Below are 21,646 nucleotides of genomic sequence, written 5' to 3'. Positions count from 1 at the left end.
TATCTTCCATTCTTCCAGTTTATTTATTATACAGTTGCAGTCCAGTCTTGGGCTAGTCTCAGCTGTGATGGAAACAGCAAGCGTTAACGATAATAAACATGTAGGTCATTGGAATTTCTTTTGCCTCCTAAGAAAGCTCATTCAAAAATTCACTTAATGACACAAAGCATGTGAGTAGAAAGTGCAGCATGTCAGGGAACAAGTCGCCTGGACTTGTGTTTGAATGAGCTGCTGGACTTCATTTCAGGAGTGAATGAAGTAGGTTTGTTGTGTTTCCTTTTTGTTTGTTTGTTTCTCTCTCTTTTATTTTGTTTTTATTGAGTGAAGGACTGCTGCTGTATTTAAAAAACCAAACAAAAGGTGTGAAGGTTGAGCTGCATGAGCTTTACGTACTTTAATAGTTAAATCTATGCAAACCTGTTTAGGTGCATAATATTTTTTTGCATGCATTCAGGATGGTATTTATTCTGTGTATGGTGCAGGAGACACCAGCAGTGTTTCTGTAAGATTTAATCAGCATGTGTCTGCAAGTAATCATTTGGATTTTGAGCTTGTGGGTGTTTGCTTCAATGCTAGATGAGGGAACTCATACCAGAACTGAACTCTGACTTCTGTCTGCATAGGTAAGTTTATTGGACAGAACTATGCCATCAAAGGTATTCATACTGAGAAGTAACTATACAAGCACATGTTACTGTCACATAAATTGCAGGAATTATAAAAGTAAACACAGTTTCTAGCTGTTGTTTCCTTCTTCTGCAAGCAGTGTTTGGTATCTTGCAAGTTAAAAAGGGTGGGAGCATCAGCTTCTTGGAGTAGCATTAATTGTTTTCTTTTGGCTATAAATCTGGGAACAAAATGATTAAATAGCCTGGAGAAGAGGGGGAAAACTCAAATAAAAAGGCACTTACATTTATTGCGTTTTGCAGGGTTGTTTTTGGGAACAACGTATGTCTCTTGAGACTTTGTTTCTTATCCATTTTATAGAGCTCTGGCCTCTTAACAGCACTGCTTTAATGACTTGTTCTTGGGGTTCTGAGTTGGTATCAGCGCTTGCCATGAAAACAAGCCTGTTACAAAGAGGTCAGGTTTCACGAGACAGCAATAGACTTGTAAAAACAGATTTTACTGGAACAAATAAAGTCAGAATTAAGAAGAAACCAGAGATTTGCGTAAAGAAACAAGATACAGAAGGAGCAAGTATTGAGCTAAACTGATAAACAATGTATAAATTTAGATGGGAGATAAGCAGGATTTTTTTGTTTTGAAAACCACGCTTAGTGATGTCAATGAGTTTTTCTGAAGATTTTGTGCATTTCTCCGTAGTTCTGACTTTTGCTATCTTTAAAGATTAATTTTCTGAGGAAATACATTGTTCCTGCACAGCTGGCAAAATGTTCTTTAAATATCAGCTTCGATTAACAACCTGCATTGGATTTTCTAAATAGTATAGCTGAGTCTTTTCCTGCTTGCTATCATGATGACGTTTTGTGCTCCGTGAAATACTAATTTTCCTCAGTTTCTTCTGTAGTTCTTGAGAGTCTCACTTCTGTCTTTAATTTTCAGCTGTGATGTGCTGGATGCATGGAGATAACTTTTTTACATACATAAATGAAAACCAGATATTGTTGTTTCTGTTGTCTCACTCTGTCCCTTTAAATAATTGTACCAATATAAGAAAATTCTGGATGTGATTTTATCGTTCCTATGGAGATCAAACTTTTAAAGGTGTGTAAGAGCTTTGCTTTGATAAGACTGTATAATTACCTTTTTCCCTTGTTAAAATGGTCCTTTCTTATGCCACTGTGTGGTGCAGCTTTGCTATGTGATAGCTTTGAAACTCATGTTACATTGATTTGTGGTGTTCTTATTATCTATGCCTTTATTACATTCCTAGAGATTTTATAGTGAAAGCTAAGCAGACTTGCCTGGTTTGCTACATCATACTTTCAGTAAATAAATGACGAATGCAAAGCACTGTGTTTCTTGTTAGAAAATCTGTTAAGAATAGCACTAGGGATATAGTATTCTGACTCCAGGTGAGCACATGTAATCAGTGTAGGGAGGAATTAGAACGGAGAAGGAGGGAAGGGAGGAAGACGGACAAGCCTGGATGCCTTCCTGCCCACCCCGGCCCCTTCCGTGGTGGAAAACCACAGGAGAGTCAGGTTGCAATCAAATGCAGCAGAAAGCAAATCCAGAAAGTTTAGAGTTATGGGAACAATCCAGGCTATGTGCAGATTATTTGACTTGTACTGAATCTTTCTGTTCTGTGAAGTCGAACTTCTGTAGGTAGGCAAAGAACTATTAAGTCTCTTTTTTATTCTTCTAATGATTTCTTAGCAATTGAAAGAAAACCTGTTTAAGAAGAGACCTTTTTTCCTGTCTCCCCCATAGGCTTTAAATGTAAGACTTCTGTTGTAACGTCTTTATGCAAGTTGTGGGATTTGTTTTGCTTGTTTGTTCTTGAACCTGGTACTGCTCAAAAGTGAAAGAAAGAACAAAAAGTGGAACGTAGAGAACTGGGTTAAATTCTGCTGGTGAGAGAGGGTAGTTCCCTCTGAGGTGAAGGTGTGTAGGGAACAGACTTCAGGGTGTGCTGGGGCTGTGGGAACCCACTGGTCATAAAAACAGATACCAGGAGCATCTCTGCTTGCGCCCTGGGAGTCTGGATCACGTTTGAGGGGCCAGACCTAGCTTCCGATGGCCACGGTGTTTGCATCATGCAGCTGCAATGGCTTTCAGGTGATTTTGCTGTACAAGGTGGTTCCGTTGTTTTGTTAATCACATTTTTCGGGAAGTCTGTTCACAAAGCTGCAATACGTTCACTCTGCTGGTGTATTTAGGAACACTCATTCCTGCTGTGCTGATGCAACTACAGAAACACAGTGCAAATAAAAAAAAAAAAAAGGATTTATCCTGATCTAGGAAGTGAAATCGGTATACTAGTAATAGGAATCTTTAAGCTATGTAGTTAGGACCATGTTAGGAATTAAATTTGTGCATGGAGGAAAAAGCAACCAGGTAATGTTGTATCTCCTTCATACTCCAATATCAATCTATTGATGCTATGCAACGGTACTAAAATGTCGAGGGGGAGGAACATTCATTAGAGTGCTTCGTGTGCATCAGTACTGGATGTGTCTTCTATGCAGAAGGGCATTGCAAACATGGTAAATAGGATGAAACCCATTTCGATTAATAAACAAGTAAAACAGGAATTCTTTGAACACAAAACTTGAATGTCAAGGGATGAGTAACTTACTAATATTGATTTATCTATTGAAATCATGTTTCTGTATAATTTATACAAGAGTATAAATTTATTTGAAATCTGATTTTTTTAAAAAAACCAACAAATCAGTACCATTGAGTTTATGCAGAGATGGTTCCCTCTGCAGTTACAGGGGATGGAAATGTGTGTGGAATTGTTCTCTGAGTTACCCAAAAGGAGCTGCCTCTGAAGAGTTGTTCTTTCTGTTAGTTTTGTTGTAAGTAGCAGTAGATAAGCAATTAGTCTTGCATTCCTTTCCCTTTTGGGTTTTATTTTCTGAGAAATCCAACTACTGATCAATTTCTTAAGTGTCTGTTAGTTGTAAGGTATATAATGATCTGCCACTTCGATTGTCTCAATTCTGTGAACTCCTGAAGTTGTACATGCTCAAAATTATATTGACACTGTGTGCGTCAGGCATCTACTTGGTGACCACTCGGACTCTTGGGATGGAAGTGGTTTTACGTGATTAAACTTATATTAAGATCTTTTTTGGGTTTATTCCCTTTTCTTATCAAACATGAACTTGTACAACTCTGCAGGTGCTTTTACAAAAGTGAGTATTATTGAAAGACTAAAATATGATTGTCAGGAATTAATGTTGTTTTGGAAATTTTCTATTGCAGTCAATTTTTATTTTTTTTTAAGCATAGTGGGGCCAATCCTAAACTAGTTGAATTGACATGAATTTCATTAGTTAATTAATATGCTTGCCAGCTGCATGCCAGTCAGTTTGTATGCTTAGTTCTATTTGAGAATGTCATATTCATTGAAACATTATTATACTGAATTAGGTTAAAGCAAAGTTATTTTAAGTAAACCTTTGAACAATGAGACTGTGCTGTTGTGTGAAGTTGATAAGGTAATTAGACTCATCTTCTTTTGCTTTGCATGTAGAAAAGAGGACTATTTGAAGTATTTCTGGGTATTTTTGCAAGTTGATCTATGGTCTGGAGCCAGGAATTTTTACTTGCTTTAGTCCTTTTAATTCTGTGTTCTCTTATTTTTAGCCATTTCTGCATTTGAAGTCCAGCCACTTTCAACTGAGGTCCAAGAAGGTGGAGTAGCTCGATTTGCCTGTAAGATAACAGCAAATCCTCCTGCCACTGTGACATGGGAAGTGAATCGAACAACTTTACCTTTAGTCATGGACAGGTATGTAGAGTTAGACATTTTGGAATGTAATTTATTTTCTGTGATAATTTTGAGCCTGCTACAAGAAGAGAATCTGAATACTTGCAATGCCGTTACATAAAAAAGGTTCCATGTGTATAGTATGTCTAAAATAGCTAGTAATAGTTAATCAACTTTAAGTAAGTGTTAGGAGCGCAGACCAGAGTCACCTGCTATTGTCTACACAGTAATCACTGACGTATGAATTTTTACTGGTGGATTCTGTATGCAAGTCCTCCTTGGGAATGGGAGTTGCTGTGGGATGCAGAATAATTGGACTTTGGCTGTGGGGGTGGTTTGAACTAGCAGGATTGCTTTCACAGAAGAATTGATGCTGGACCTGATTTTCTTTAGAGGGCCAATACAGAATTATGTGTACATAAAATTGAGTTAAAACATTTCACACTAGAGAAATTCTGCACAGGGGGACTTATCTTGAATTTATTAACTTGAAGCATGCAGCCTGCTCCCTGCTAGATTCTTTCCCTGTCCCGATTGTATTCTTGAACGTACTTCCATCTTTCTCAACATGTAACTTTTGTTGTATGTCTAAGGTACGTAGCTTGCAAAGGGAGGTAAAAAGAGAAACATGAGAATTCAAACCATAGGGAGGGTTTCTGGGAACTGTACACCAGTTATGCCAGTATATCAGAAATTGCGGCCAAAAATCAGCCAGTCTGAATAGTGTGGATGCAGTAGTTGGCTAGAGGTTGGGATGGTTGCTTCTGAGGGTGAGAAAGATCTGCTTGTTGAAAGTGAATTCCTCTGCTCTCATCCTGGTGCTGGGGGTAATCTCACCTGTAGTTCACAAATGTGGCGTGAGTCATGTATAGAGAATGTTTTTGAGTCTCCAGCGTGCTGTTCCCAGGTCAGTGTAGCAATGGCTGTCTGTAAATCAAGTAGTTAATGCCATGATGGTGTTCACAGGTTGCACGTTTATTTAAATTTCTTTTTTTTTTATTTCTGTGACAGGATAACTGCTCTACCTACGGGAGTTCTTCAGATCTACGGAGTTGAACTGAAGGATGCTGGGAATTACCGATGTGTTGCCACAACGGTAGCCAATAGACGTAAAAGCAGTGAGGCAGTGCTGAGTGTTATTCCAGGTACTTGCACCATATGAGATTTTTTTTTTTAATGTCATTATATTCTTTTCTTACATTATAGCAAAGACACATGCATTGAAGAGCTGTAACTGTCCCCTGAACCACTTGCCCAAATAATAATTTTGCTTGCTTGTATCTTGTGGCTAAAATACTGTTCAGTGTAAGTTTCCACAATTACTGAAATAAGGCTTTAGTGTAAATTTAATTTTAAGGATCCTTTAAAAAAGAAATCACATTTTGTGTCATATTTAATTGAGGTTTTGGTGACTTGTTCTCACTTTCTTTGATGTTTTTTTAAAATATTTTTTTCCCTCCAAAGCCTCAGACTTGAAGCCTTTTCACAAGCCATCTATAATAGCTGGTCCTCAAAACATTACGGCATCTCTTCATCAAACTGTCATACTGGAGTGTGTAGCCACAGGGAATCCAAAGCCAATCATCTCATGGAGCCGGTTAGGTAAGTCTTAAAATTGCAGCACATGACCTTCAGCCTGTGGAGAGGAAGTGAAACCGGAAAGAAAGGATTTCAGCAATTAGGTTACTGTTCTGAGGCTTCGAGTAGTAAGTAACGATTAGTAGGTTAGGGTAAGATAGGTGAAATGCTTTTAGTTGCATGTTGCCATACTGTTGTTAAGAAGCCCTGAGGTTTTCTGAGGCTTTGGACTCCCTGCTTCTGCTGTCAATCCTGCACTGCCCCCAGCACGGGGTGGGCAAGGTGCTGGGTAGGGTGGTGACATCCAGGGGTCTGTGACTCAGACTAGAATCAGTAGTGAGTTAGGGCAGGTTGGGGTGGTTGTATCCTACGAAACAATCCTGTGAATGTTTCTCCTTCTTCCGAGATGCACTCTGTGAATGTGGTTTGGACCTTGTGTTAAGGGGCTGTTTGCACTATAGATAGGTATAGTCAAACCCCAAGTAGTCTGCCTGGAAGGGGAGAAGAGAGGGAATGCAATAATAACAATAATATTTATCAGTGCATCACATTTTCCCATGAAAGCTACCTCTGTTTTTATTCTGACGTGTACTTAAATGTGAAAGTCAGGACTGTACCTGTGGAAGCAAATCATGAAAAGTTTTCCTGCATTTTTATTTCTGAAAGTGTGAGAAATAAACGTATCTTTCCTGGTTGACTTACAGACAAACAAGTAAGACAAAAGTTACCTAACAGTCATAGAGCATTTGTTGTGAAAATAGAAGAAAATATACAGTAATCAGATATACTCATTTTATCCCCAGCATAATTCAGAGGGTGCTAAATGATCTCTGTTTGTAAAGATGATGTAGATATTGGTAGTGACAAACTGAGTCATAGTGCCAGGGCAACTGGGGGGACACTAACTGGGAAAAAGGCATTAATTTTTTAGCTTTGATGGTGAATTTCATATATAAACCATTTACCAATTGATGAGACCCAGCTACCTGCATGGTTAGCTAACTAGTGAAAAGCAAAGCAAATGCAAAATGGAAACCTCTGAAAGCTCATCAGTGATCTCCCTTTGTATGCTTTGACTCTAATCTACACCCTTACTGCCTCGGCCACCCTGTTTAGATAAGTTATGTAGCTACATTGAACAGCCTTGTAACCATGCTTCTCCTGCTCTCTCAAACAGACCATAAGTCCATTGACGTCTTCAATACCCGTGTCCTTGGCAATGGGAACCTCATGATCTCTGATGTAAAGGTGCAGCATGCAGGCGTGTATGCCTGTCGAGCCACTATTCCAGGCACACGAAACTTCACGGTAGCAATGGCAACTCTCACTGTGCTGGGTGAGCCTGCTTTGACTTCCACAGTGTGTTTCAACATCCCACGTCTGCCTGTCTGTCTTGACCAGTGCTATGTGCTGGGCTGAATTTTTATCTCGAGCGTAGTGCACCAAGGGCTGTAGGGACTGCAGAGATGAAATGTTTCACAGAACTGTGGCTGCTGCCTTCTGTCTGTTGGCTTAATTGAGAAGTGTGAGATACTCAACATCAGAGTTACAAACTAGCAATTCAATTGCACTTGGAGGTGCCCAGGTGCAGTGTTTGCTGTGAGAAGACAGGCTTTCAGCACAGAAAAGAATTGCATAACAAAGTAAAAATATGTCATATGTATGTATGTTTCGTGAGCAGTATGTCGTAGGCTGGAGTTTGATTTATTTATAATCCTAAACGCGTGAACAAAAAATGTGTAGAAATGTTGCTATCTCTGCAGCTAGTATGTACCTTTAAACAAATGTACTTTGTTTACATGGAACATCCTTTCTGTGTGGGTATATGTATTTGAGTGCCCTGAGGGGAGAGGTTTGTGTGTGGAAAATTTATTGTTGTTTTGGCTGTCGTTGCATTTGTAGGGGCTTAGTTTTTTATTTTTTTTTTTTCTCTCCCCCCCCCTCCTTGTTATTTTTCTGTAGCTCCACCTTCATTTGTGGAATGGCCGGAAAGTTTAACAAGGCCTAGAGCTGGTACTGCTCGTTTTGCTTGTCAGGCAGAAGGAAATCCGGCCCCCAAAATTTCGTGGTTAAAAAATGGAAGGAGAATACACTCCAATGGTAGAATAAAAATGTACAACAGGTATGATTACAGTTGCTATATGAGAGCTGTGCCAGTCATGTATTTCCAAAGGATGAAATTCCAGTCACTAAAAATAGCCAAGCAAGACAGAACTCAAGTAAACACGAAATCTGACATGAAATGTGGTTCTGGATGTTTCCTTGGCAGAAGGAATGCAGATTAGTCAATACCTAACATCCTCAGCAAAGCCTTTGTGATCACTGCCTTACCTGGGGGGGGAACTGAAGGCTTTCACCACAGAGTTGCTCTAGATTTACAGCAGTGCAGCAGAGACCAGGATTGTGCTAGTTGTTTGAGGTTCTATTTCACTACTTCTGTGGAGTGAGGAGCTCGTATAAAGAGTTGGTTAAGGAATTACAACCCTAAGGCTCTGCTTTTTGCAGATGGGGAATAGATTTACAGGTTTGTTTTCACTGTGCCTGGCTTTGCAGGCATAAACATAAACGTGGCAGGTTTTGAGGAACGCTTCAAGTTGCTAAGTTTCACAGCTGCACATCCACTTCTAATAGAAGAGTTTGTGGCACGTACGGCGATTATGCTAAACTCATGGATGATAATAGAATCATTTAGGTTGGAAGAGACCTTTAAGATCATCAAGTCCAACCGTTAACCCAGGACTGCCAAGTCCACCACTAAACCATGCCTCCAAGCACCATATCTACATGTTTTTTGAACACTGTTGTTGCATTATTAGAGCTAAGTTTATCCAAGATGTGAGCTTTTTTCCCCCTTTTTCTTCCTTTTGGATTCAGTAAATTGGTGATTAACCAGATCATCCCTGAAGACGATGCCATTTATCAGTGCATGGCAGAGAATAGCCAGGGCTCTATTCTCTCCAGGGCCAGGCTTACTGTAGTTATGTCAGAAGACAGACCCAGTGCACCTTACAATGTCCACGCTGAAACGATGTCAAGCTCGGCAATCCTGCTGGCGTGGGAGAGGCCACTGTATAATTCAGACAAAGTGATTGCATACTCTGTGCATTACATGAAAGCAGAAGGTAAGCAGTTTGATTTAAATACTATTTAAGTACTTGTATGTGGTAAGAACTTGAATGTCCTTGCAAAGACTGTTGAATTTGGATGGTTCATAACCAGGGCTGCATTGGAGCATACCAGCATATAAATGCATGTGGTAAACAACAGGCATGCTTGGGGAAAAATGCTTTTGCCACATCATCTCATTTGTGGGACTGAGTGTTCTTCCAACACACCCTTGTCTGATTGTGCCAGTGAGCAGATTTTGAAGTTAGGAATGGACTTTAAAACCTGGGGCCTCCATACTGCTGTCTGGGTTCCCCCTGTCCTCAGCAGTAGCTTCTGCCTGCTCAATTCCACATGTGTGCTTCGCAGGGAAGGACGGACATACAACAGAATCCTGGAGGCTTACAGAGTTGAACTTTTCACCAGAGACAACTCTTGTCCAGATCCCCAAATTGTTGTGACTTTACTGGCTTGCACGTATTTTGGAGTAGAATAATTGATACTTCATTGTAATTAAGCCAATCTTCTTCTAGAACAAATATTGGCTGAATGGTAAAATCCGTTTTTCTTTCACTCCTTGATCTCCTGTAATAAGAAAAGTATACTCAAACTCTAAAATATGCTGAAATAGCCATGAATGGGTTTATCCTTGTCTCTGAAACAATACATAAATTCCTATATAAAAGGGAATGGATAGTTGGAATAAAAATGAGTAACTAGACCTTTAAAAAACCCTTAGTATTGTGTAATTGCTTTGTTAATGTGATCTTTAAGGTGGTGGAAAACAGGCATTTTTCATAAGCAGGAGATGTGATTGCCAAACGACTTGAAAATTTATTAGCTGCATGGCTTAAACCAAGTTGCGATGCGGCTCTGTTTTCTAGGAGTGATTTTGTTTTCCATTTCTATTCAGTAAGTGGTTTATTCAGGGACAGGGCTGCAGATGCTCAGCTCTGTGTGGAATACCAGTCTGCCATCTGCTAAGCAGAGGCAGAGGACAGGAAGGACAGCTTAATTACTCTAATACTGATGCAGGAATAGTGCTTTTGCTTTTGCAAATGGGATATTTCAGGACACAAGAGAATTTTGTCTGAAGAAAGGAAGGAAAGTGTTTTAAAAGATAATGAGGACAAAAGGTGCGGGAAGTTACCCCCTACACTTTCAGTCACTGAGGTATTGTGCTCACAACCCCCTCTTAAAGCTAATATGAATAAAGTCACACTAGATAAGTTATCTGGGTAATTGTATGTCCGGTGCCAGTGTGGAGAGCAGAGACCCGATTACTTCAAAGAAAACTGGAAAACTGTCCTTAGGGAAGTGTGTATTTGTGCAGGAAATACTCTTGCACAGTAGTGAAAGGAGGTATCTTCTGAAATGTGTTTTCTGCAAAATTGTTTTGCAATCCCTGCTTTGTTTGCTTGCTTATCCAAAGGCTCTATCTTGTGAAATGAGATTGGTTTAAAACCAAAACAAACTCCAAACAAACAAAAAACTCTGATTTACTTGAAATTGCTTTCTCAGATGCTCATTTTTTCATCTTTCTAGACTGGTTCGTGATGTTTGCTTAATATAATGCTGTTGTGCATCCTTTTGCATTAGTAAAGAAATCCACAGCAGGGAAAATGGGGAGGGCTGTGTTGAGTAATTACAGTGGTAGGAATCAAAGTGTAGGTGATCTGCATGCGTTTTTTCCTTGGTAGCATGATTGGGTAGTACATGAAGATCTGCATGAGGGCATAGAACCACTTTTGTCTCATTTTGTAGAAAAAATGTTGAGCTTCAATAGCTAGTGGACTGCACTTTGGTAAAAATAATTGTGTTCTAGGTGATAGTTGGTAAATCTTTCTGAGGATGTGTCCCATGTGTCAGAGGCATTATTAAAAACCTAGAAAATGCCTTTGTAGAAAGTATCGCATCAGCCATCTCTCTAATGTAAATTTAGAAGCAACTATATTTAAAGAAAAGTAAATATTAAGGAAAATCGTTTGATGACATTCACACTATTCCAGGTACGTAGAGGTGCTAACATAGGCTTTTGACGTCAACACCTTATTTACTCTGTAAGAATTCTGGATAATTATGCATTAATGTAAATAGTTTGTATGAGTTTATTGCTTTCATTATTCCTTTCAACCTGCCTTTCCCCAGTCTGCCCTCACACACTGTTTCAGACCCTAATGAAGATTAAAAATTATCTCTGATGTATCTGACTTAACTAGAAGTATACCTTCCTTGCTTTAAGCTTCTCATGTGTAACTTTTTACTTAATACATTTACATTCATGTATTGCCCTCTTGTTTTAGTTAGGAACCACATTTGTCAATGTGAGTAAAGAACATTTTATTCCTAAAGAAAAACAGTGCTTGCTAAGTCTCCTAAGTCGTGCTAATGATTCCATAAACCTTAAACAGAAAGGAAAGCTGGATAATACGCTAATCATATGCAGTTTTGTAAAGTTATTTTTTCTGTAGACCTCACAATGTGGTAGCTAGTACTTTGAATATAAAAGATACTATCACTCATTGTTTAGTTTCACAACTTGAGTATTCTGATGTTTCACTGTAAAAACAGGTTCAGGTCCTCTTCCCTACTTAAAAAAAAAAAAAAAAAAAAAAAAAAAGAAAAAAGAAAAGTTAGTGTTTTAATCGAGTTAGTTGAAGAAACTAACAGGTGGGTTTTTTGTGATTTTTTGTTTCTTTAAGCAGAATATTTTACATTCAAATCGGGGTCATAGTAGCAAGAAGAATAAGGGTCTGATGAGCATGCATGTTGGAGTGTGTTAATTCCTTGTTAGTGATTTAGAAAAGGCACAAAGGGAACACTGATTGTGGTGGAAGGCCAGCCTTGTTCTCTATTATGGCTGTTTCATTAGGGCCTCTGCATGAGGCCTAGCAATCCATTCAATGAGAGAACAAGTCCTTTTAATTTGAGCTCAAGGATCTTGTTTAGCAGGTCAGAAATCGTGCCTTGCAATTCCTAATTAACAAGCCATTAACTAGTCTGTTGTGAGATGCTCGTAATCTTGTCTAATTAAAATGCTATCAAGTTAATTCATAAATGTGGGAAAACTTAATGGTGGAATTTGCCTTCTTTTTTGTTTATAAAATCAGTTGTGAAGAGGAGGAGCTGGCTCTTACAGAGTTTTGATTAAGTTGACATGCACTTGGTGTGAATTGTTCATTAACACAGCAGCTTTCACCATGCTTATTCCACTTTATAGCCTTCCTCTATAGGAATAAAGCCCAACAAAGACAAGGACTGCTGCATGCATTGCTATGCGTATTTTAATGTGAATTGCTGAGAATTCCCCCCCCCCCTTTTTTTTTTTAACAACTCGCTAAGGAGCCGAGCATTTTTGAAGCTCATTCTCGTCTGTTCTTATTGGCCTTTCTCCAAACTAAAGAAAAAAACGTGTCAATCAAATGTAATAGAATTTGCAGGGCTAAAATGAGATCCTTTTGCTGAATAAATTCTTTCTGTTTGTTTCTTTTTTTTGGGGGGTGTTTGTTTTGTTTTTGGTGGAGTGGAGCCCTCGCATTCCTCTCAGTCTGCTATAGAAAGGTTCTGTAAATAGGTTTTGAAAAAACCTCCCTGACTCTAAACAAATAGATTTAGAAGCTCGGTATGAATGATAAGGCTATTAGAGGTTGTCTGTTGTGTTACTGTACATTCGGCACAGTTTGTTGTGATTAATTCTAAATAGGGTTTAGAATTACATTCAGCATCCCTAATTCAGGAAAATCCTGGAACACCACAATCTACACCACAGCAAGACACAGTTACTTCTGTGCATAAAAGAACTTTCACTTAGTAGAGTGGAAAAAATAGAGGTAGGCTGGGGAAGAGCATGAAATAACTTTGTAAGATCTTAAAGCAAAGATGTCGTGATGTTTAGGCATTGTCAGGAGTTTTCGTTTCTCTAACCATTGTTTTATGCCAGGTTTAAATAATGAAGAGTACCAAGTGGTCATTGGAAATGATACAACCCATTATATTATTGATGACTTGGAACCAGCCAGCAACTACACCTTCTATATTGTCGCTTATATGCCTCTGGGAGCCAGTCAGATGTCGGATCATGTGACTCAGCACACCCTTGAAGATGGTAAGACAAATTCCACTGATGCAGATTAATATTTTTATTTGCACTGAACAGGAATGTGCAAGCTGGTGCTAACAGCTCTTGAAGATCCCAAATTTCCATTGACATCAGTGTGGTTTCTGAATACGCACAATGTAACACTAGCTTGCTAATGGGAGCAGTGAGAATAAAATAACATTCTGACAGGGCAACATTGTATATTACATGGTGTCTTTTTTCATTAAATCATGTAAATAACTATTCTAGATCTTTTAAGAACTTCCTCAGTGTTGAGAATTTGATGGTAGTATACAATTTAGTCTTTATGACTGTCTCTCAGGCATCTGAAACGTGAATCAAACTGCATACCCATTGCATCTTCTGCAAATTTTGGAGGAAAATGTGAAATGAAAATTGGCTATAAAAAAAAAAGGCTTTTGTTTGGTGTGGGTTTTTTCTTTTTTTTTTTTTTGTCTTTGTGCTTGTTAGTAGAATAGAATTTCATAAAAGTCTCTACTGACTTATTTCTGTGCAGTGATTTAACTAATCTGAACGTCATGGCAACAACAGACTATTTAGTATAGTTCATTAGAACTGATTAATAAATTCTGACAGGGTTAAGCTTTGGCAGTGTGGAACATTGCCAGTCCAGTTGTCTGTCTTTCTCTTTGCCAGGAGTTACTACCCTCATTACATGCTTGGTGGAATTAAAAACGCACTGGGTCTTCAACAGTACAGGTTGCTGTCTAGGCTCTGGGTTTAAGCTGCTGCATCTAACCTTGACAGTCAGTCTGTCGGAACATTAAGGTGCTGATTGCCTTTGATTGCTGCTGGCAGCAATAAGAGGAGAAAATGTTGAGGGCCTTACAGAAAGGAGCTTGCTAAGGCTATACTGCATGCAGAAAGTGAGAAGTATAAGCAGTGTCAAGTTATCCTGAAAATAAACAAGAATCCATAAAACTTCTTGGATTATTTGCTCTTACGTTACTGACACCTCATTGTAGGCTAAGTTGCCAGCTGAGAATTTTCTGTCTCTCTTTCCCTGAGCTCAAAAGCTTTGTCTTTTCTTTTTTAGTTCCCTTGAGAGCTCCTGAAATTAGTTTGACAAGCAGAAGCCCTACAGACATTCTCATCTCTTGGCTGCCAATTCCGGCCAAATACAGGAGAGGTCAGGTGGTCCTGTACCGTCTGTCTTTCCGCCTCAGCACAGAGACAAAAATTCAAGTCTTGGAGCTTCCAGGGACTTCAGATGAGTACCTCCTTGAAGGTCTGAGGCCTGACAGTGTGTACTTGGTTCGTATCACTGCTGCAACAAGGATTGGCTGGGGAGAAGCTTCTTTGTGGACTTCCCACCGGACTCCCAAAGCTACGAGTGTGAAAGGTAATTCTTAATGTTGCCGGCAGCCTAGAGATGGGGTCAACTGCAGGCCTCATCTGAAGGTGACAATTTTTTCTGACAGGTGGTGCAGGGATGTGAAATAGGTTTTCTCATTACATGTTCTTGCTCTGGTGATCTAGAAAATAGTGTTCTAACCATGATTCTGTGCATAATCTGTAAAACCTTCTGATTCATTTAATAAATGCAGTTAATACATAGTTTCAGGATCAAAAGTTGAAGAGGAACTAATCTGTCTTATGAAAGACCTTATATGTGACAGGAGAAGGAAAAGGTGATACGTTGTTTTGGTGTCAATCTTTGATTGTTTCCACATGTTGATGTTCACATAATTTGACATGGTGGCAGGAAACTTGAATTCGTGTTTGTGAGCTGCTCAAATGTTTTAGCTTGTAGACTCTTTTCCAATGGTAACACAGTTTTCTTCTGTTCTATGTAATTTTAATTTAAAAAATAGTCTAACAGCCCTAAACCCTATTGTTGTTCAGTGTAAAACACCTTTCTGCAAACTAGGACATTACACATTAGCAGTGTGTACAGGCGCTTAAAGGATCTGAGTTGATGCATGTATGTCTGTATTACAAACAAAATGCATGTGTGCTTTGAATGTGCCCGTTGACTTGGTATTTGAAGTCTCGTTTAGGTTCTTATAATCAGCCTTGGGATTACATTATTATTTAGTAATGTAATGGAGAAGAGCATGCAACTTCGCATGAATAGCTTGAATAACATGTAGGTTTGAATTTGTAACTACATTTCTTAGCTGTAGTCCACATCCATCCACTTGGGATTTTATTGAGTTTTGACTACTATAGTGAATTATTAGCACTTGGTGAAGTGTGCTTTTATTGTTAATCACATTTGTTTTGGCTTACTTTAGAACAGCAGGTAATTTTATAACTATCTTTGAAGTGTTTTCGTTTCTCTTTGAAAATCACTACCGTTAGTTAATTAATTAAGATGCAGAATTAAAAAATTCTGATTTATCCTAAATCAAGTTGCTAGATTAGCTTTGCGTGAGTAATGCATGTGTGCTAGAATCACTCTTGAGTGAACTTTGGACTGATGGGCACCCAAATTTTTGCATGAACATCAGTTGTTTCTAGAATATAAGAGTATTATATGCATTTCTCTAAAACCAGCACCAAAGTCTCCTGAGCTGCGTTTGGAGCCGATGAACTGTACAACCATTACAGTACAGTGGCAGCAGGACTCTGAGGACACTGCAGCTATTCAAGGGTACAAGCTGTATTACAAAGAAGAAGGCCAGCAGGAGAATGGACCAATTCTGCTGGATGCCAGTGATCTTGAGTATACTGTCAGTGGTTTAGGTGAGTATATAAAATATTTCTTAACTCTTCTGGAAGACAGAAAAGTCAGAGGCCATCTTAGACAGCTTAAATCATTAGACCTGTAAGGCAACAACATTAGGGTTGGCCATCCGTTTTCCCAGCCATAAGCTTTGCAAGCTGGAGTTGTGCTGCTGATGGAATAATCCTCTTCCAAAATATCTGTTGCACAACACTTAGATAACCAGATCTTGTAAATCTTGTGTAAGTTGGAAGAAGGACATCCAGCTATTTATCACAAGATACTGAACTTAGAGTTAGTAAATACTGATAGTAAATTACATGTCTTTTTAATATTCAGTTTAATACACTTTTTTTTCCCAGTTTTTATGTATTTATGCCTGATCTAGTAATAGTGGAAGATTAATACAAAATACCAAAGATATTTCTCTGGCATTTCTAGCCCATTTCTCTGTTATTTGTAGCCTTTGTAACAGCTATACTGCACAACAAGCACTGCTTGCTCACCATACTAGCAAGTAGTGCTTGTGTGTGTTACTGTCCTGTTAGTATTTTTAAGGAGCACTGGCAAATATTTGCAGGACTGAGCACAAGGATTAGGGCGCAGAGCTTGCTGCGTCCCATTGTATTCTTTCCATTGATTACCTGACTCTGTGTCCTCCTCTAATTCTTGCTATGTGTATTAGCACAGACGTGTTGGTATCATCCCTAGGTAGAAGGTGCTTCTGTTTACATATATAACTGAGAATTTATTTCATAAAAAGATGTGATCTATAATGTAATCAGCAGAAGTAATATAGGACTTGACACTTAGTGTTTGAAGTGTGTTGAGATAGTTTACTTAGGGGTAGTGTGGAGAATTAATTTTGACTAAATTATCAAAATTGACCTGCAGGCTTAACTAGGTCAGATGGCCTCTTGACCATGCTCAGATATTCTCATCTGCTGTATACAGTTTAGATACTATTTTAGGGGAGATTTGAGGAGAGCATTCTGGTCTGTTAACTGGACAACTGACCATCTGTGACCATTTCTAGCTAGAGCATCTGGCAGCAGCTGACTGTTTAACAGAGCTGGGAGACAAAAGAGCAGTGGGTTGAAAGGATGTGGTGTCTGTGTGCCCTAGGACATAAATGCTTTTTTTTTTTGTCTTCTCATTATGCAGTTACAAAGCAGTAATTTCAGACACATGCAAACTTATTAACTGTGTGATCCACATCATATGGATTTTCTCAGTACACTAATACTCCTCAGATTAAATATTATTTTACAGAATTAGCTTAGAATGTATAGTCTCTGTGTGGTTTTACTAGTTTTTCTTTGCAGTAAGTGTGTGGACAGAAGAGAAAACAAAAGCAAAGTTAAGTTTGGGAAATTACCGCTTTCACATGGTCACAGTTAACTGAATTACAAGAAGTGTGGGCATGGAAGATTTCATGTGCTTGAGTTAACCATTCAGGCGTGGTGTATGTGATGTCTTGAGTGTTTATTCCTTACCATGATTCTAAGTATCTAAATATGATGACCAAAACATGATACATCCCATATGATTTGATCACCATAATTTATATTTTTCACATATAAGTAATTTATGCTGCTGTAGGTTAGATCCACTGAAGAGTATTTTTTCAAATAACTTCAGTAGAAGTCACCTTTTTTAAAAAAATATTTTTAATGGGATGTGTTGATTTATTTGAGGTATATATCAAATACGGGAAGTCTTCCTGTGTAAGTTTCTTTGGTGGTTTCATATTTTGGTTTGCTTTGTGGCATTTACAGAAAAAGGTGTTCATTGCTACAGCTACAAAAGACTGAGTTGGCAAGGGAAATTTGATTAGGTCATGATTTTCCACTGCTGAAATGATTACATATGGTGAAGCTTGGGAAGTTCACACAGACTTCTCATAGTGACAGTGCCTGTCTTTGCCCATTGAGAAGCTGTCTGTTTAGAATACTTGTGTACACTAAATTATTTCTTCAAAAATTGTATACAGCCAACCTTTTTTTGCCTGTGGCAGCTGCACTTGTGGAGAATGTAGCAGAGAATATTGTGGAGAAATATATATAGCATAGGAAATTATATGCGGTATATAAACCCACAAAGACTTCATCAACATCCATGTATTAAGAAGGGACTGATTTCCATTTTTTCTTTTTTCCTAAATTTTATTTCTTTTGAACAACCTAAATCATTTGGACCAGGTTATTTTATTTATGCATTTCAAATTTAAACTATTACTTATTAGGAAGTGGTCCTACCTGGTAGAATTTGAGATAAAACAAGGCAAGCTGCTGCTGTAAGTTCCACGACTACGGTAAACTGAATCTTCATGAACTGGACAGAGGCTTTGAGGACTAATGTTCTGTCATCCATCTGCCTCTCCTGAGGACACTAAACTACTGATTTATTGACAGCCTCTTTAAAATAAATGTCTTCATTATGAGCTACAGGAATTAGTAGAATACTGCAAGTGAGAAACCTGAAGGGGAAAGTGGTGTGTTAAGATTTTTGGTTTCATATATGATGGATAATATGATCAAAAGAAAAGGTTCTTCCTGATTTGGAAGAATATGGTAATAGTATTAGGTGCTTCCCAGTGGCAAAGATGGAGTAGTTTCTCATGCATTATCTGTTGCCACGGAGTTATGTGGCTTCCAAACACTGCCTCTTCGTGCCTTAGTTCGTCATGACCTAAGGCTGCTTTACCGTTCCCTGTTCTCTTGCAAAGTTAATAAACTGCAGATAGACTTCTAGTGACATTTGGAGCCTGTCAATACATCTCTTCATGGAACTTCCTGCAGGTGTTGGTACAACTGCCGATTGTGTAAAATATGTGGATTTAAAGAAGATTGTTTACTTATTCCTTGGCAATTGAAGCGCATCACAAAATCAGAATTCATAATATTCTCTAATCAAAGGGTACATTAGCATTGATATTATAAACACTGTTGATTACATTGATTTTTGATAGCATTGATGTAAGTACTGTAAATTATTTGCATGTGTCTACAGGGCTCTTTAGGGAGGGACAAGTATGATAGGTAGAGCAGAATCAGCAATGCTAGTGTAAAATAAGTTACCATGATGGAACATTAAATACAGCAATATGAATATATGATGTACGTTTTAATCTCTTGTTGCTTGCTACCTTGTTTTTTTGAGAACTGACCTCTCTTACTCCAGTGTAGGTCTGCGCAGTTACTTCTGTGTATTTTTAAACTGGATTATTTAGCATGCTAGTCACCATGTAAATAGAATTAAATGATCTGATCAGAGTCAGGGCTGCCATTGTCAAAATAAATATCCACAGTTTCACATAGACATTTGTTTGTGTTAAAGGTCCTGGCATTTATTTTTCAATAGCAGGCCATTTCCTAGTCTAGTGTAAAATTCCATTATTACTTGAATTTGCTACAGGAGCAGACCCTTGAGTGCATACCATGCATTTTTGCCTGTATTTTTAATTCCTCCTTTGCTTCCTCCCGCTCTAGAAAGCTTTCTCTGACAGAAAGTCTTTCATTGTGAGACCTGATGAGTCTGCCGGTACAGGTTCTGTTTCTGTAATATTTCAGAATATATGTGTTCAGAAGCTGAAGTGAGTTCTGGTGGTGGAAGTGTTTGTTTGGGAACCTTCTCGCTGTGCAACAGGGGATGGATTGGCAAAGCTTGGAAGTTAAAGGGAGTGTCCAGAGAAGCTCATCTTCCCCTTTACATGTCTTCAAATGATTTTTTTCGGAATATTTTAAGCATGTGCATATGCATCTCTGCCTCAGTGTTGCTGGTACTCAGTACTGTGCTAGGTGGACTGTTTGCCTCGGCTCACGGCTCACTGCGTTGGCAGCCATATGACTGGTAAGAAAGTAGAGCCTGTACAAGAAGGGCAGTGACTCAGAAGAACCCATTTTAAGCTTACCTGGTTTATTGGAGCCAGGAACTCTTCATAACTAGGTTGTCATACTCCTAGGAATCTCATCCTGGAATCTACATCTAGGGAGAATAAAATCAAATTCTTGGTTAACAAACTCAAGAAAGCAAGATCAGTTCTGATGCTGTAACGCAAGAACACTGTTCTTCAAGCTGCCTAGAAGTCTCCCTCTGAACTTTTTTTTGTATTTTTCAGTTAGTGTCATGTAGTAATTAATTAAATAGGTGCCACTGGTGATGGGGGAATGCAGCATGTTCATGTGCTGTTAATGCCTTCTACACTTGGAGGGAGGGAGGAAAGCAAGAATTCACTCTGCTAGCTCATTCTTGCATATCGCTGTCTGGGAGCTGTACCAGCTTGAGTGATGGTAGTTACAGTGTGGATTCCAGAAAGTTGCACTTTGGTGACAAGGCTAATAACTAAATGCACACGAAACCCTGAGACAAGCAGCTTGTGGCAGAGATGGGGGCCTCTTCGGTGCTCTTTTGTTTCTGTTGCCTACAAGATGATATCGCAGTAAATAACCGTTTTCAGGCAGACACCTTAGGGGATGGAAAAACTGGTCTGTTAGCTTTGGGGAAAACGTGGCCTTGAGTGTGGGAGCCCACATACCTGGGCCTTTCCCTGGCCAAGGCCCCTCCCCAGGAGTGGAGCATCCTGCGCTGGGTGCTGGAGCCCCCAGGAGCACTGCTGGCTCCCTGGGGCTTGGGGTGCCTGCAGGCTGCAGGGAAGTGATTGATGGCCATGAAATGGCGTGGATCTACTTTTTTTTTTTTTTTAATAAAATAAAATAAAATAAAATAGGTTGGTAGTTCCCCTGAGGCTTGGAGAGACTGCAAGCTCGCTCTGGGAGGCTGATTCTATGCTGTCTGGAGTCATCTAAGCTCTTTACCGTGAAGGGCATTGCAACCCCTTGCTGCTACTCCTGATACTCCAGTTTACATTCCCTGGTGGCATTTTCCCCTGCCTCAGTCTAGTTCTGGAAAAATAATGAGATTCTGTCAGACTCATTTGTGCAATTTACTCCAAAAAATTCGGTCTTAATCAGAAAAACTTCCCTGCCTGAAAGCTCTTCTGTGTCCTACTTTTTTCCAGTTGTAGAGAGGAGAAATAAGGGAAAAATTCTCTGCCCTCCTTGAGTTGGACAAATTTTTTCCAAGTGGAGAATTTGTCAAAGTCTAAATAACACAAAGACACATTTTGTGACCCTGCATGGCACTCTCCTCTGAAAAGGGGACTTGTGGTGAAGAATTAGCTACCTACCTACTACACTTAGCATTCCCCTAGAGACTTGGCCTTCAGTTGTTTAATTTCCCTTGGATCTATTTATAGTACGTTAAAACCGTGATTATAGCTAAGCTTCAGTCCAGGGCAGCAAAGCTGACAAGGTGATTCTGCAGTCTATAGAAATTGAATAAAGGTGTGTAAGAAGAGTCACTGCAAAGGATTTCTCCAATTAAACTGCCTGATTCATGTCTCCCAAGTGTCACTTCTAATAATTCTGTAAAAGTACTTACAAAGTTTTGTAAAGCAGTTGGTGTGATGGTCAGATATGACATAGTGGTTTCGTTTGCACCATATTGTAAGTAGATGTGCTAGAAAAATGTAAATTTTAAAAAATTAATGACATCTTTGACAGCTTTGATGACATCTTTCTCATTAAGAACTGCAAATGCTGTAATACAGAGAAGAAATACTGTAAGAGCATGACATGTGTTAATGTAGTTCTTTCTGATAGCTAGGGCTGTCATTTCAGTTTTATCCTAGGTTTTGTTGGTGTCAAAATGTAGTCTCGCATACATGTATCTGAAAATTCTGGGATATCCAAAATCGTGTATGTGG

General features: G+C 38.9%; 1 protein-coding gene across 1 annotated transcript in view; it reads left to right on the top strand.

Annotated features, from left to right (window-relative positions):
• Window positions 1-21,646, top strand: part of PRTG (protogenin) — an 87,465-nt gene that overhangs the window by 32,510 nt on the left and 33,309 nt on the right. Inside the window, 9 exon segments of the mRNA XM_040601518.1 lie at window positions 4,285-4,429; window positions 5,420-5,553; window positions 5,873-6,010; window positions 7,164-7,322; window positions 7,949-8,108; window positions 8,861-9,108; window positions 13,032-13,196; window positions 14,248-14,553; window positions 15,711-15,899. Coding sequence (XP_040457452.1) covers window positions 4,285-4,429; window positions 5,420-5,553; window positions 5,873-6,010; window positions 7,164-7,322; window positions 7,949-8,108; window positions 8,861-9,108; window positions 13,032-13,196; window positions 14,248-14,553; window positions 15,711-15,899 — 1,644 coding nt within the window.

This window comes from Falco naumanni, chromosome 7 (genome assembly GCF_017639655.2).
Source record: "Falco naumanni isolate bFalNau1 chromosome 7, bFalNau1.pat, whole genome shotgun sequence".
Taxonomy (NCBI): domain Eukaryota; kingdom Metazoa; phylum Chordata; class Aves; order Falconiformes; family Falconidae; genus Falco; species Falco naumanni.
The sequence above is the reverse complement of the archived record's forward strand: the minus strand, read 5'-3'. Positions and strand labels throughout refer to the sequence as shown.